Below are 18,107 nucleotides of genomic sequence, written 5' to 3' on the forward strand. Positions count from 1 at the left end.
TAAAAAAAAATTCAGACTGCAATCTACAAATGTACATATACCAAGAACCAATGTGCGGAATTTGATTCAGACAGAAATGAAAATAAGGAATGTCTAAGAAGTGTGTATGTGTGTATATATATAATATAAACAATTACAGGCTGAACCATCACTTCAGCTCTTTAAAGTGTCCAGGATTTTTTTTTAATTTTTTTTATTTTTTAATTAGGAAAATGTTAAGAGAATTACTTTATTTGGACTGGTCCTTATGGAAGAGCAAAATCTAATTAGAAGTATTCCAGTATTCAAAACCCTTCCAGAATACAAATTCAGAATACATTTCTTTTGTGCCCTTATACAACCCATCAGAATTACCCAGTTGTTTCCATGTAAAACCAAGTTTGTGTCTCACAAAATTACTATATTTTTGTAATGAAAACACCTGCATTTTAAAATAGGTATTTGTGTAATATTTACCTTTATTTCTGCTACTTTTGATTTCTTCTGCCAATCCCACACAGTAAGCATATGCTCATTAGAGTCATCAATTACGCACAAATGAGTACCAGAATCCTAAAGGAAAAAGAATAAGAGGTGCTGAAAAAGAACTATTAAGCCCTGTTCAAACAAGGGGCATGGCAGTAATATTTAAAAGACACAGAAGTACAAATATAAATTTAGCAACTCCCTTTTAAGGGATTTCCTTTTTTCTTAGAGGTAAAACATATTTTTGTATAATCACACCACGTATCATCATGCTTCAAAAAATATTCTAAGAAAGCTTTAAAGATACCCAAATCTTTCTCTTTTTTTTTTTCTTTTTTTTTTTTTTCCCCCTTTCTTTCTTTCTTGCTCGTTTGTATTATCATGCTAGTAGCATAAGTGTTTATTCCTTTTTCTAGTCAGCAAATACTTTGTTTTTCCCCAGGTTCCAGAACACACAGTTCTGCTTGTGGTTTTCTTTCTTAAATGTCACCGTCACATACACACAACTTTGCAATAGTAACATTTTGAAAGGACATCTCTTTTTTTTTTTTCCCTCACAGAACATTAAGTGCCAAGCAGTTTCATTATGTAGTTGGTAAAACTGGAGCGAGGGTAACACTTTATGAACAAAACGATGTTTACAGAAGCAAGAAGATTTATATCCTCTGTATTAAATAACTGAAATGTCTTATTTTTAAAAATTCTACAACAAAACAGTAAATGTAGCTATGTAGAATTAAAAGAATTGACAGAGATTCTTAGAACAAAAACATACTTATTCACAGCAACACATACTTGCACAAACCAGTTGTTTCAAGGACATTTGTAGAAAGTTTTGGAGGAGGCCTTATTTATTTTAAAGTTGATTCTTGCAGTTCAGCCAGCATTCTCTAACAAATTATGAAAATAAAGGTGGCTGAAATTTCTGTTCCCAAACACTAACACTGTTATGAGCAGCAATATGAAAACATACTTTCAAGGGTTTTTTTTTCCACTTAATTGGAAACAGTATTGGTGATATAGACAGTTCTTGCATAGTTTAGTGGGATTATGTGATTAAAAACATAGTTCTACTAGATACTTAACATTCAACTTTCAGTCTAATAAAAACTAGAACATGATATTCAAAAGAATTCCTTAGTGTTTTGTTTATTATTTTTAATTTTTATTATTAAAGCTGAAAAATGCATTTATTCATCTTAAAAGAAAACTGAGTTTAAAAATTTCCTGGTTTGTTACAGCAATAGGAATTACAGTGTTTCTCTCACATTATTTTATTTATGCTACACCCTATTTATAAATAAGTTTATATCCTGAAAGTCAATACCTATACATAACTAAGTAATGTTTCAAAGTTTAGTGAAGCTGCAGCAAGGGAGCATAAGCATTTATTTTCAACAGGTTTTCCCTGGAGAGCCTCAAAACACAATTGTACAGTCCTAAGCAGTCTGCCCTGGATGAGTTATTTCCAGAGGTCCCTTCCCACCTTAATTGTTCTGTGCTTCAATTTCTCTATAAGCAAAATACAGCTGATTATCTTTCTCTCTCTCTCTCTTTTTTTTTTTTTTTTTGATACATTTATTCTCTGGCACTTGCATTTATTCTCTGGCACTTGCATTCTTGGATGCAACAATCACAGCGTGGGTTTTCAAGAGGTCTGATATGTCTTAATGCTTTGGCAAAAGCATGAAGGTAGCTTAAACATTAAAATACATGTCTTTTATACAAAATAAACTTAGCAGCAATTTTGAAATTAGAATTTTATCAGTGCCAAACAACACATTTCTGTTTACTACTACTACTTCTGATAGATTTTGTGGGTTTAGTGACAAGACTTTTGTTTTTTATTCTATGCAAAATTAAGAAGCACGAATTGAATAAACTATACCTTAGGAAAATGGCAGAGGATTTTTATTTATTTTTTTATTTATTAAGTTTTCTGTTGGTGCATAAAAACCTATTCCAGTTGTGCAAACAGAAAAGTTACCCTTTCCATAAGAACTCACTAAAATGTCTTCATGAACCTCAGTAATAAACTTGCTTTTAACATCTAAATAAACAATAACTCCCCATAAAACCTAGCACAGATTTTAATTTCTACTCAAGGTATGTCAGTGTCTGTTATTTATATGTAGTGCTAGTCTGTTGCCACAATTTTACATCTGCAATTTCCTGTTTTTTCACCTCACTCGCTGTCAGCTGTTTTTATAGAGTATGCATAAACTTTACTGACACACTTTTAGTACCAAAGCAGGTCAGGTAGGAAATCGCATTCAGAAATCTCAGTTCAGAGACTTGCCAGTTGACACAGGGTTGGATAACTGATGTAAAACACACCAGGTAGCAGCACCCATCTTACCGCTTTTGAAAAATCCAGGCACCCCACTCCACGCTCAAAAGTCCCCAGGCCGATGACCTGCAGCGTCACCAGGCTCACCGAGTCCCACACTCTAACATGGGGCTGCAAGGGCTGTGCAAAAGCAACAGGACAAATGGGTGTCACCAGTGGCAAAAGTGTCAAACACAGGCTTAAAATTATGTCAAGCTACCCAAACTGCGAACTGTGGACTGAAATGCATATGGCCTCTGTTGATGCTGCTGCTGGATTGTATCTTGAACCTCAAAAGGCAAGAGTCAAGACAGTTTCTGCCCACCACACGCAAGCTGCAAACATCAAGAAGGCATTTGGTAGCTGTGAAAATAAATCTCAGCCCAATTCAAACCATTGAACAAAAATAGAAGAGTCATATTGCATTTCAAACCCCAGACCTAAAAATCTCACACAGCAATTGAAACAAGCGATCAAACCCTATTTTTTAAAACATAAAAGTATGATGATGATGATAATAATAATAATAATAATAATAATAATAATAATAATAATAAATTAAAACAAAAACAAAAACACGCCAAAAAACAATGTTGGTGCACTGAGTCATCTAACCATAACCAGTGAATGAAAACCTCCATGGCAATATTTCATCCAAGTGCTATCCCAAAGCAAGTTAGCTGCATAAATGTGAAACAATTATAAATGCAGTAGGAATTAAATTGTCTTAAGGACAGCATTCACCATTAAAAAAAAAAAAAAATCATAACAAGATTAAACAAATGCTCAGTGGAAAATAAGACATTAAGTTAAACACCTGAGAAAGGGTTGTACTTAACATGTTTCTGCACTTCAAAGTATCTGATTTATTTATTTTTTTCCCCTCCATCTGTAACTTCAGGAAGATAATCCGATTATTCAAATTGTGATAGAGTTCATCATCAGCCAGGGACAAGAGCATTTAACTATGCTTGTCCTCAACTGAGCAAGTTTGTAGGGCAGCTTGGCACACCTTCCACAGACTCCCAAATTTGGCTTCCTTTCCCATGAAGCCTTAGGAGTACACAGACCCACTGTACTGGGGTCTTGTTTTCCTCTGGGAAGTTATTGAAAAATATGTGACAGAAATGATACGGCTTTATAAATCAATTACAAGGTCCAGATTTGCCTTCAGAATTAAAACCAAGTTTCTCATGTCACAGATAAAAGACTATGAGCTTCTTCTCTTTTTGATGTATGGCTGAGTGCTTCCATGGTACTATCTTTCGCTAGAGATACTACTGTTACCTTAGAAACAGCACAGTATCTCAGTATATGCAATGCATTACAAAAATAACAGCAAACAGAAGGTGATGATAAAATTAAAACACACACACACAAATACAGGTTTTTTTTCATTTTTTCCTGATTTTCAGAACAAGAGACTATTGTTTGACAGCTCTATTACTTACCCTTCCATCTTTATCCACTCCAGCTAACTGTCCTGTTGCAATTCTAATTTTGTCTGGATGAACTGCAAGACTAAGACAGACAGAAATATGACTCACTTTTGCTGTCATTGGCCTTCAAAACTGAAAGCTTTTTTTTTCTTTTGTTTTCAACAGAAGTTCAGAAAGACACTTATGATCCTAGATCCCACTTTTAATAAGACAGCTTGAATGCTTTCCTTGACAGACTATTTCATGGCATATTATACTGCAAAATCCTGACGGGTTGATCAGGTTTTTGCAATGGCTGCAGGCACGCAACCAGGAGTGCCCAAAGAGCCACCTTCACATGTGCTCAGACAACTAAATCTCAGGTTTGCACTATACTGGGAGTCCACTGTAACAAAACAGCAACGTCCCGTGTTGAACTTCCAAGACATTATTTTTTGCCATGTTTATAAGCATTAGAGCATACTTCATGTCCAAATCAAGAGAGAGCATGAAACTGAGCAAAAATGGTTGAAAAGATGGCTGAAGGCATGTGCACCCAGGAGTCAGGCCTTACTTGAATCTTGAAATGAGTTACTCATATAATTGTACTAATGAAAATCTCCAGTACAGTGCACTTTTAGTGTAAGTCAAAATCTGCTTTTGTTTTGAAGACCATGTTAAAAAACAGATACTGTAATTTCGAAGTCTATGTCCTCTTACTCCTACTTATTTTTTGACTAGCCTTCTCATTTTCTTTCTTTGTATTATTACAAAGGTGAAGAAACAAGAAAATAAAAACAGGCAAGGGGGAGCAGTGGAGGGGGGCTGAAGAAGTCAGAGTGATGAGCACCAAAATGTTTACAATTCAGTCTAGTTTTCTGAATGAACCTGAAGACTAACAAGACTAGCAACAAGACTAACAGCATTACTCCCATAGCAAGCAATTACAGTTATCAAAGCAGAGCCAGGAAAAAAGAGGTTTAGAGAGCAACTCCTTTCTTCCATTCAGGTACAGCAAAGAGCCTATGTTCACCTTGAAACCAAAGCCCGATGCTACTCTTCAGACTAACACTGTAAAGTGATGAACCTTTGCACCACCAATGACGTTGGCTTCGATTTTTCTGCTTTTATGTTTTGTTTGCAAGTGTCTTTCTCGTATGCCAGATGGTCTTAATACTTGGATGGGGCGTCCATTAAAAAAATTATAAAATTACTCTTCAGTCTTCCATTTGGTTTTCTAATTCTCCTTTAAGTCTACACCTTTGCCATATTGCCTTTAAATTCCTGATCTAGAACTAGGCTGATGACCATTTTTAATTATGGGGACATCTATTTAGAATAATTTATGCAGATATCCTGTCTCTAATCTGGCAATCCTATGGTATCTATGTATCAAAGTTTACATTTAAGCCAGAAAACCTAAGCTAATGTGGACTGTTCTATTACCATTCATTTGTAAGGCACTTAATACACTGAAATTTACAGGGACTGATGAAACAGAAAATAACTGCAATCATGATGACATTAAGGAGATCACAGATACAGTGATAAAATTTTAAAAATAAATACATTCCTGAATTATGACACACACACACAAATGTTTTATACTAACCATTTAACGCAGTCCGTATGACCCAGGTAGTGTCGCTGAGTTCTCTCCTCATAGTTAAATAGTACCACCACTGATGCTATGAAATATACAATTTCTCCGGTAGGAAGGAGGTAAACATTGGCTCGACAATCTCTTCCACGATACCCATATCTATACATTTATATATTTTTAGAGTCAAGGCTTTCATAATCACTGTATATCACACACATACAAGAAAATCCAACAAATTTTGAAAGGATTCCTGGGGAGCTCTCATGCCATGAAGTGCCCTTTATGTTTTCCTCTGAAACTACAACACAATTTCACTAACAGTTTTAAAAAAAATTAAGAATAGGATCAGACTTCAGAAATCCAAACCACTTAAAGTGATATTCATTGATGTAAAAATAAAACGTGCATAACGCACGCTGAGGCAAAACAAACATAGCTGTGTCACTATATAGAAATCCTTAATGTGAATTTTCATTAGGTAACAGCAAGACGTCACGGTACAGGCTGTAGATCTTTTTTCAGTAACAGAGCTTGGGCAACTCCATGCCAGGGACCAGCATATTGGTTTTGTCTGGTCTTTCAAAATAAGCATGTGAAAATTCCTAATGCCCTTCAGAAAAAGGCAAGCTTCAGCACAGCAGCAGCCAAGTCCAGAAAATAGTTCTTAAGAACATTTTAGAGTATTTTTAAAGGAAACAAATCTCAAAATGAACTGACACAGGGAAAAATAATCTACCTCAAACTACCCAAAATATATAAAAGGGATGATTTTTGTAGAAAACCTGTATAACTACCATGACACTAACAACATTCAGATGTTTTATCACTACAATCAAGACATGACTTAGCACTGATCAAATGTAACTGTATCTTGATATTACTTTGAAGCTGGTGCAACTTTCTTCATCCAGATTATTAATGCGTCTGTGTGCCTGTGTTTCAGTTCCAGGGTCACTCTTTACTAGTAAAATCAACACTCGGACTTGAACAGCAGCTTTGAAGCCTTATATATATACATACATATAAATACATATATATATGTATATATGTATTTATACACATATATTTATACATATATATACATACATATATATACATATATATATATACATACATGTACATATATATATGTATGTATGTATATATATATGTATTTATATGTATGTATATATATGTATTTATACATATGTATATATATAAATACACACATATATGTGTGTATATATGTATAAATACATATATATATATATATATATATATACACACACACACATATATATATGTATTTATATGTATGTATATATATAATTTTCTCATTGTGTCCTGCACTCTTCAGGGAGAGGTTCCCTCTTTAGTGCCAACTAATATACCTAGAACAGCAGGAGATGCCTCAAGCAACTTTAGGTAAAGGCTTCCAAGGTCTTGGATATTGAGATAGATAGGATAAAGTAAAAGACCAACATGGAGAAAGCTGGATGGGTTAAGCTGGCCCTCTCATGATTACAGGTGCAGGTGCAGTAGCACAGGTTTTGGAGTTTTTAAACCAAAATCTCCTTGCTTGACAGCTTGGCCTCTGCTCTTGAACAAGAACTACTTCTCTAACAAAAATACCACCCAATGCCACCCTCCACATCCAAAAAACGCCCCACAACATGAGTAGCAAATATAGGTCTTTCCTCTTTTGTAGTTACTGAAACTACAGGGATGTAGTCCCTGTAGCCCATCAAATTACAAGACTACTGTACCACAAGAACACTTGCAAAATTAAACATGTTCATTTAATAATGTAAATAAATAGTGATTCAAAGCGGGACACTGCATTCAGTTATCAATTAAGTCTTTTTAGAGTAAGAAAAAGAAAAAACGTTTCTATCTTGCTGTCTTCCCCTTACTACAGAAGAACACAGTGGCACCTCTGAAGCTAAGCTTGCTTAGCAAATAATGTGAAGAGAAATGCTGATACAACACAATGCTGAGAGCACGAAAAAGGATGCTTCGGTTTCTCCTTTAACAGTATTTACCTTCACACTAAATTTTCCTCTCCTCTTTCAAACACCCGTGGAACAACAACAACAACAACAAAAATGCTCTAGAATGGCCCTTTACAAAAGCAGAACAAATAAACAAGTTCAGTGAACTTTCAGAAATGACAGGCTATAAACTAGTGAAAATATTATTTCTATACAGAAGCATGAAGAACACTATTCTAAATGGCATCTCAGAGGAGAAAGGCAGATGCTGTTGATCTGCTGTATATAATAGGCAATGTATTGATAAGGATTTCTTGTGATTGTCATCTTTGAACATCCATCCTTTCATCTCAGACGTTTACCATGTGAAGCTACGGCTACATATTTTGGCACCTGCTGTTAAGCTCTGGCATTCACGAGGCTGCAAAAAACAGTTATGTTTTCTCAGTCCGTTTCTTTCCTTCACCCTCCTACATAATAACGTACCAAAGAGTGGCTGCATTTTCTAGGAGCATGTAAAGCAACAACCTACTTTGTGAGAGAATTTTTTGCTTTCTTCAAGCTCTATCCCAGGCATCTTGAGAGAAAACAAGAGGTGTTGCTGCTCCACAGCAGCTCTTTCCTTCTCCACACTTTCAGAACAAGAGAACAGAGATACATTAATACAATGATTGACCAACTCTCTGCAGGAAAAACAGCAATACTACTTTGATGCTTAATTTCCACTACATTTCAATGTTTATCTTTCAGTAAGACATGTTTCAATAAGACTGAAAGAAATTCAGTCAATATTGTGAAGGTTTGGACTGTATTGTCACAAAAAAAAAATAATATATATATATATATATATATATATATATATTTAACAGCTTTTAGTTTTGTTTGTTTTATTTTTAATATGGTAAGAATAGCCAAGGCCCCCACGGAAAGTGATCTGCTGTACAACAGTATTCAATAGTATCATTACAACTGACTCGAATTATTCTTAGAAAGAGCACCAGTGTTAAAAATAAGCTTATAAAGGGAAGTCAGAAATTCCCTGCAGAAACTGAGCTACTTTACACTAGAAAGAGGCTAAAAAGTCACTGCCTATCAACAGCAGCACTGACAGTGATGTCTGTAGAGCAGCCCATTTCCCTCTTAGTAGGAATATCTGATATTATTTAACCAGTTCTGAAGTGCAGTAAGCAAGATTGTACTGCAAAGCAGGGATACCCAAACTAAATTTACATGAAATCACTCGGGAACCAGAGATGGTCAGCTCAGATTTCCCCATGAACTACTACTTCTTGCCAAGCCGTTTAGGTATTTCTTTAATTGACAGTAATCTGCAGGGCAGGCAAAAGCAAAGTGTGTTCTGTTGAATCTACAGTACCAGGTATCAGTCATTGAAAACACCCACAGGACACAGGTCATCTAAAAAGAACAATTCCACTCCCACCTCCCCACACAACACAGTCCAAAAACCCTACCACACAACCTTTTGCCTCTGTTCTTGCCTTGAAGTTGTTTATCCTCATGGTTCATCAGCTAGCCTGTAAATAGCATCCAGTATGGTAATATCAAAGGAAAGCCCAATTATAAACAACCATCCAGAAGGCAATTGCTGAAGAATTAAAAGACCTTTAAAACAAAGCTTACCAATTGAATTATTCAACACTCCATTAACCTTTCAGTTGCACAACACTGACATTACTCAAATACTCTGTGAATAACTGTCCTCCTACCTTGTTAATAAAGTGTACAATCTTCAATCTGCCATTACTTTTGGAAGTTATGGCTGGCTTGCAGATTTCTCAGCTTTTCTAAGCCTGTACACAAAGTACATGATCTGCTGGAACTTCACGTCTCCAAAACTGATGGCCAATTTTGTTCAACGTCATATGGATCAACAGTACGCCCTCACAAATTTTACTGCTTTTTCCTCATTGTTTTCTTCAACATTATATCCAAAAGATATCCTATAGCCAGAAATATAGCAGTCTGACTTAGAATGACATTTCCTTAAACAGATTCCAAAAACATGTGGACAATTTGTTTAGACTAGATTTATTTCACTTTAATTAGCCCAAAGCATGAAACTGATTTAACCTGAACTTAAGGTCCTTGGACACTAAATAAATGTGTCCACAGAGGGATTTGCACCTACTTAACTGAGGGTATGATTTCACGATCAGTTTTCATCAGTCCAAACTCCTCACTGCTGCTGAAACAGTAGGTTGGGCCTTCCTCTAGTGTGTTGATCCTAGCCCTTGCATGTTTGTGGGACAAATCAAATTAATGAGTTGATCCCGCTGAAAGTTAACTCCACAAAAAAAGATTGCATTTCAGCCAGATCAGCAACTGACCCAACCCATTATTTCATGGTCATATGAGTGCCAGCATCAGCACCCAACAGTGGTGACAGTAGGAAAGCAAATCACCTCAATTTTGCAAAGCCTGAGTAAGAGCTCAGTTTTCTTTCCAATCAGACTTTTAAAAGAAAATATTCCTCTTTTATGGCCTAAGCTTTCACAATCTGTCTCCAAAGTTCAAAGGATACTAGCTCCACAGCTACTTTTTCATAACTGAATACCCAATATCTTTAGTTTCAAACATTTAAAAGTTAATAAAAGCAGAGAAAATAATACAGAAATCATCTTTCCTTAACTGAGTAACAAAGGGTGGCTTAAAATACATGCCTTATGCACATACGCTAATAGATGTATGGGGAGACCCTGTCTGCACATATCCTGACATATGCCAGCACATCATCAATGTTTATAAAAATTTTCTTGCTTTCAGCAAGATCAGAAGGATTATTACATCAATTCGAGTGCTGTCGAGACCTGCTATTTTACAGGAGGACTAAGAAAATTGTATCATCACAGCTTACAGGAAGAATCTGTGGGGATGAGAGGGGGTGATGGGAAGACCCAAATGTGTGCAGAAGCATGTCTCTTATGAACTTCTGATCTGCAAAGTCTGTAGAAATGCTGTCAGCCACATACCAATTTACTTCTTCACATGATATATTTGATTTATTTAATATATTTAATTATATTAGTAAAAGACTGTCCAAGATATCAACCACTTCATTTCAGAGCTGAAACAGAAATAGTGCACAGAATTGCACGTATCTGTGTTGTGTTTTTTTTTTTTCTCCTGTTAATATTCCACTCCCATGTAAATTGTCAGTGAACAAAGAAGACACAAGACTGATAAAAAAAAAAAAAAACGGAAAGGCATGGCAAGACAAAAAAAAAAAGTTAATGGTATCAAGGATACACCCACTCCAGTTTTAACTTCTCAGGAGGCAGCTCTGTCCTAATATCATCATAGTTTTCTACATCAGAAGGAATGAACATTGTGATTGGTCGACCCCGCATGAACATCTTGATATATTCTCCCTCTGTTGAAACAAAAAGTATATTAATCATATGGCAAGTTTACACAAGAAATGAGCACACAAAAAAATAAAACAAAAAACAAACAAACGAACCAAAACTAGTAATTAGCACAGAGATGCAAATAATATTTGTGATATAACAATTATTTTTGAAATGTGAACTTGGTTAAGGCCCAGACTTTTCTAACCGAACACGAAAACAACACGCACACACACACACAGGCACAGTAAGTGCTAGCTGAATTTAAGATAACTCTCTGACTAGATTAGGCCTGTAACATTTTCAACATGTAAATTACAGAGCAAAGGTAAATTTTAAATCTAAATTAAAATATGAAATTGAATAAATAAATTATAATGAAACCACAGGATATGATATTTCAGGTTGAACAGGGACCTCAGGACATTTAAGTCCTGCTTCTAGCTCTAAGCAGGTGTAGCCATGAGGTCTGACAGTATTGGGATTTTTTGGGATTTTGTCTGGTTCAGTCTTGCCAAGCTCCAAGGATGGAGATAGCACAGCCTCTCTGGGCACCTTGCTACCTGTCAGCACCCCCAAGGCCTTTCCCACAGAGCTGGTCACAAGGCCTTTCCCCAGCCCCTCTGTTCCCAGTCTGCATCCATGCCAGGGGGCTCTTTTTTTCTGATGAGCAGGACTTGGCATTTGTTCTTGCTGTTTTGTGAGGTTCCTGCAGGCATACCACTCCTCCACCCTGCTCCTGTTCCCCGGTCTACTGCCATCTGTAAATTTGCATGCACTGCGTTGCCTGTTCCAGGTCACTGCAAAAGTTGTTCAATGGGACAGGTTCAGGACAGACCCCAACAGACTCCACTTGTTACCTACTGGTCATGAGGTAGCGCAGGACCCCAAAAACACAGCCTCTGATGTCAACCATCCAACGCTATCTTTTACCCACTGAGCTGCCCACCCATCCAAACTAATAGCCCAACTAATACACAAGAATGCTTCAGGAAGAAGCATCAAAAGCTTTGCTGATGAATACAATCTGAAATTTACAAAGTAACTAATAAACTAACCTGATTTATCAATTTATTAAAAGCATTTCAATTGTATCCTATTGAATACTGCACCATATCCTAAAGGATGGAAAGATGCAACAGATGACTCCAGTTGTAACACTGTCTTCAGCTGCGACAAAAAATATGCACATTTATTGGGGCACCTGTGCACTCTACAAGTCTTTAGAAGTTCTCTTTCAAGGAACACCAGATTTTTTTTTTTTTCCACCAGAGTAAACTAATTACAGAGTAGCTAAATGGCTTGGTCAAACACAATAGCTAGTGGTTGGAAGGTAACTCATTTACATTTAAGGAACAGCTCTAACTAGTATATGTTACTAGTATATGTTACCCCTGTCCTACAAGGGTTTTCCTTCCACACTACGACAGAAATGATTTTTCTGACTTCAAAAGAAAAAAAACGACACCCACAAATAAAACCTTTGAAGACTTTTAAGGGTCTTTACACTCCACCATGCAGCAAAAATAGTATTGTGACACAGTTAAATCAGGCCTCAAATAAACAAGAATTACTGCCAACACTTCCAACTCTACTGACACAGGAGCTGCATTTCAAAAGGCACTAATTAAAAGGGATCCAACTATTTCATTAATTTTGCATCAATGTGTTTTTTTGTTTTTTGTTTTTTAAAATCACGCTTCAGCTTCTTTAGTGACTAATATCTGTTGTTAATGTAACTAATATCACAAATTAAATATTATAATACTCTGCTGTGAATCTTAAATATTTTATTTTTTGGAGTAAGGATTTGAAAACCATAGCAGAGAGAATGGAAGAGTTTCAAACCAAATCATAAATAGTTGACTGAGACTAGATTAGAATAGTTGTGAATTAGCACTAAAGTATGAAGAAATGTCTAATCACATCTGATATGAATAATATTGAGCTCTGAAATGAAGATCTTTAAACAATTATTTTTATATTTGTTTCAAAAGACAAACATGAGACAAACATCCTGTAAATGTCCAGGTAATGCTTATAAATCTTTCCTGAATTAAGTTGTAGGATTATTATATAGATTGTATGAATGTGGAATCTATGTTTTGCATCTGAAATAGCTAAAATTGAAATTATGTGAAACTCAGACTTATTCTGACTGAATTCTAGAATGAACACAAATAGTTTATGTCTAACTTGGATTATCCAAAAAGGCAAGAGAAAGCAGGTAATTTCAGTGATGACTGCGAAAATAGTCTCTTGCATATCAAAATATTTTAAAAGATGTAAAGATTGATAAATAATTGAAGTTGTGAGTAAGATCAGAAACATATTCACGAAGCTTAAGATAGTGTCCCTACCCTCTCTCAATTTGAAATTGATCACAGAAACATATTCTCTTAAGTCTTATGTACAGTCAGAAGAGAATGAGAGGGGAAAAACCTGTGACTATTTTACTGCACCAAAGATACAAAGCAGTGTTGCACAGAAGTATACACTAGAAACATACACTATATTTATATTTACATTCCAAGTATTTCATTCATTCCAATGGAATGATTTAACTGGGTCAACAAATCCATGTACCTGAACACAAGCTAGTTAAAAGTTCTCTACCCATGCACAATATTCACTCTGAAGATATAACAAAACAGAAGGCTTATCAAAACCTTTTTATTTTTTTGCTCTTAGTGCACAGAAGTTTTAATTTCTTGATGTTTAATAATTTCTATAAAACTTTTTTTTTCTCATTAACTGGTGAAGTATGTCCCAGTTTATCAAATTGATGGAGTTCCCAGCCTTAAAGGATATGATTACTGTGACTCATTTTCTACTACTAGCATGCTCAAATCAACCTTCTGAGACCAAGAACTCATTTTACTTGAATTTTGTGTCTCTCTTGATCCTGGTAGTAGGTTTCCTCAGCCCTGGAGGCAGTAGAAGTGAATTTCCCAGTGAGAGTCCAAATAAAACTGAAAGCCACTGAAAATAAATAAATAGATTGATCACAGGCTAAAAAAAAAATACTTCTTGTGCAGAAATTGCAATAATAGAGCAATGTAAAACTAGCACAAGTGTAAAGGTTTTTCCTTATTTTGGATATTAATACAATGAAAGTTGAACCATTTAAGTATCAAAGGAACAAACACAAAGAAGATGAAAAACAGTTGTCCCATTTCTTTCAAAGAACAAATACAGATCCTTTGAACAAGAACCCTGTAAGTCTGTCCATTGACAACAGTAGAAAACTTGCCTCAGATCAAATATCAAAGAACATAGAACAAAGAAAATCACTTCCCAGTAGATAAATTAGAAACAATAGTTATTTTACAAAAAGTGCACTGCTTAATTACATTGCTGAGAAAAGAAAAATCTGTGTTGTAACTACTCTGACAGAAATTTTTAGATGATTATTCCAAATTAGAAGTGTCTCATTTTTTCCATGAAAATATTTTTATAGTATGTATTTTATAAAGAAAACAATTCTTATCAAACCCAAGGGTAATCTATCAGTAAAGGCCTGTCTGCTAAAATCTGGTGTTTATGCTCTTAAAACACGATGTAACCTGAAGGTATTTGAGAAAGACCACCCACTTCTGCAAGTCAAATTCTCTGCTTAGCACTCATCTTGGCACTTCTGGTTCCATAAGATCAGTGCAAAATGATGCCACGAATTTATGTTCAAATTTCTTATCGCTGCTTAGAACAGTGGAGACAAGCTGCAACTGAAATGCGTATGGATGGAGGCAGTTGCACCTGTTGGACCCTACAGACAAGAGAGATAGAGTCTAAGAATTTTGTCAGGTCTTTGGTCAGAAGATAAGAGGTCTTGTGGAGCCTGGAGAAAAGACTGCAGGGCTGTCAGATGCAAGTCAGATCTCTGAACTGCCCTATTAAAGAAAGAACATTTTTGGCTTTTATTAGCTAGCTGTGTGTATTAAAGATTACCTTTGAACATACACGCTTAACACACTTGTTAGAGAGACACAGCTTAGGTATAACTTGATTAAGCCTCTCCCTACAGAAGAAGGAGGATTAGAAAAAAAAAGCAGACAGACAACCCACTGAAAGGTTTTTGTCTAACACTGTAAATTTCCTTTCTTCAGGAACCTGTAGGGCAGATATAATATTAATGTAAAAATCTTTTGAAATACTAGAGATGATGGCAGCATATCAACAAAACCATTCTTCAACAGAAACTAATTGCCTAAGGCCAAATTCTTGTAAATGCAAGTTAAGAAAACCAGAGATTTAACTATTTCATATCCTACTTGCTCAACTGCATACTCAAGAGCATCACACTGTTTCTTTCCTGTACTCTTGCTATTTCCAGATACAGAACACTATGTCAGATTCTTTTTTCCTCACTTCACCTTTGGAAGAAAAGGGTCTTTGCCATTCCATAACAGAAATGTGGACAAGTGGGTATCAGGGGGAGAGAAAGAAGTTATAAAGAACTTTGAGGGATAAAAGAAAAATTAAAAATCCAACACTTCTCTTATCCAGCAGCCCGAAAATAGCAGGTAACCAACTAAAAATTTTCTGTTTCTGATGAAGAGATGTTCAGACCCCTCTACCCACTGTGCAGAAGCATTTTAGGAGAAGGGGGAACAGGAGAGGACACCTGAAATGACCTTTGTGCTCAATAAATCAATATGCAACCACTGCAACCACAGATGTCCCATAAATCCGTTCAAATATGGATCAAATGCACCTAAAAGCACAGTTACAGCTCCACAGGCAGCACACCCAGGTGCTGTGGATTATCCACACCAGACAAAGAACAGCTCAAGCACAGAGCTGCTACAAAAGGCTGCATCACGTGGATGCAGCACTCTGGCTTCAAGGGCCAACTCTTCACTGGGAACAGCTGGAGCTGCTTTTGTGAAGCTTTGAGCTCAAATTCACAGCCCTTGCCAGACTCCGCTTGGCTCCACAATAATTCACCTCTGGAGCCTCAACAATGTCTTTGCACAAGTGCCAGGGGACAGAGGACCAATGCTCCCAGTTTGTGCTCACAGGCTCAGCTCAGGCATATGAGCCTCACATGGGAGCCCTCTTGCTGTGCTGGACCAAGCAGACCCCACACAGGCCCCTGTGGGATCCCCAGAGGTATGGGGAAATTAGTAACTCAGTCCCAAAGATGCAAGAACACTTGATCCAACACACAAAGGTGCTCAGACAGAGCGATGCAAAGACAGAGCCCTGCTACTCCACAGAGAGAGCAGGCCTAAAGCTGTGCTGTCAGCCCATGAGGCTCTGCAAAGCCACGTCAGGAGCTGGAGCTACCTCCACAGCCAAAGCCAGCCCTGCCAGTAACAGGAGCCCTGTGCTACCCCATATGACATGTCTCCTTGTGCCCTCCCCACCTTCTCCGCTCCAGTTTTTACACTCAGGGTGCTCCAGCACTTGCTTCAGAAAGCACGGTCAGGCTGTTTACTTTTTTGTGTGGCAGCAAGGCTGCTAACTTCAGCACAGGTATGGCCAGCTGCTGTCTAAAATAAAGTGTCTAAAGTGTCTAAGTGTCTAAAAGGTGAGAATGAAAACCCCAATCATGCTCTGCCTCACAGCCTTCCATTGGCAAAAGTAAGAATATCCTGCTACTTAACTGTTCTTTTGCATGGCAGATGTTCAGTCTGTTCCCATGTGGCCCCAAAATTTACCTTTTAGGAACGTGGGTGGCAATAACTGCATGCAGTGTTACAGAGGAGAACCTATCAGGGTTTTGATGCAATATTTTTTCCATAAGGCTGTGTGTCTCTATTAGAATTACTTCTGGTACATCCTGGGATTGCATTTATATTTTCATAAGTGGTCCAATCTTTGCCTGATTAACAAGAACATTAGAGCCCTCTTCCTCATCGTTTCATTTTGGCAGACAACCTAACAGGCTTTTACAGCTAAAATGTTGTTAGCAACTCCTGCATATGTGATCCTGCACTTTGAATAATTTAATTTTGTTTTATACTAATCCAGGGCTCAGGAACATCTAGGTCTTACTGTATTAAACTCCCAGCCTCTACCGTATCAGTTTGGTTACTTGGTTTCACATCATCAGTGAAATTTCCTCCATGCTCCTACTTTCCTGTGCTAAGTTCATTAGTGTAAACGCTAAGCCAAATAGGTCCCAGCAGGCTGCAACCAGACATTAGCAACCAGAGTATGTACTCTACTGAGAGTTCTCTGAAAGTTTATGGCCTGCTAGAAAAGAGAGGTATAAATACCTTGATGAAACAATGTGTTGTTGCTGAGAGGGAACCTGAGAAGCCTGCCTGATCTGCAAGCAAACAAGTGCATCTCCACTGACAGGCACTGTAAACCAGTGAACGTACCTGGCATGCAGGGAAACTGTTGGTAAAACATGCAAGATATGGCAATACAAGCTATCTGAAAGGTTGAAATCAGTGCTTACATGAAGTCAGAACAGGAAGACTCATGCAATTACACTTAAGCAATTTATTACTTTGTGAATCATATTCTCGGGGGAATATAGAAGGTTTTCAAATGAAAATAAGTCAGAAAATGAGTAGGAACTGCAAAACAGGAGAAAAAAAAAGATCAAAGAGATCTTTGTAGATTAACTAAAAAATATCTACAGAGAAGAACAATTCAGGAGGCATGTTTATATCCTTCAGAAATTTGAAGAGTGACATAACTAAACCAAAATCCTGACGTACAAAAAACATTCCTCAAAATGAAAGAGTCAAGGATCATACAGTAGTTTCCTAGAAACGTGTGAGATGCCCTCATTACCTCTTACTGATTTTTACAAGAAAACTGGAGAAAATGTTAGAAGAAAAAATTATATATCACTATTCCTCATTACTTAGGCAGACTTTGAGGTAGCCCTGCAAGTCTACGCTGTAATTAAATGCTCTTTGGCTAGCAAGGCTATGCATAATAGGAAGTCTAATGAGTATACAGCTGCTTTTTCATTTATATATGCATGTGTAT

At 36.6% G+C, this 18,107-nt stretch overlaps 1 protein-coding gene across 7 annotated transcripts in view; it reads right to left on the reverse strand.

Moving 5' to 3' along the window:
• EML4 (EMAP like 4) overlaps window positions 1-18,107 on the reverse strand; it is a 156,591-nt gene that overhangs the window by 25,630 nt on the left and 112,854 nt on the right. For all 7 annotated transcript variants that reach the window (XM_084512671.1, XM_084512672.1, XM_084512670.1 and 4 more), the window contains 5 exons: window positions 11,053-11,176; window positions 5,825-5,974; window positions 4,246-4,315; window positions 2,825-2,935; window positions 457-552 (listed from right to left, as the gene is read on the reverse strand). In XM_084512671.1, coding sequence (XP_084368797.1) covers window positions 457-552; window positions 2,825-2,935; window positions 4,246-4,315; window positions 5,825-5,974; window positions 11,053-11,176 — 551 coding nt within the window. The remainder of the gene's footprint in view (window positions 1-456; window positions 553-2,824; window positions 2,936-4,245; window positions 4,316-5,824; window positions 5,975-11,052; window positions 11,177-18,107) is intronic.

The sequence above is a fragment of the Aythya ferina genome (genome assembly GCF_964211825.1).
Source record: "Aythya ferina genome assembly, chromosome: 3".
Taxonomy (NCBI): Eukaryota; Metazoa; Chordata; class Aves; order Anseriformes; family Anatidae; genus Aythya; species Aythya ferina.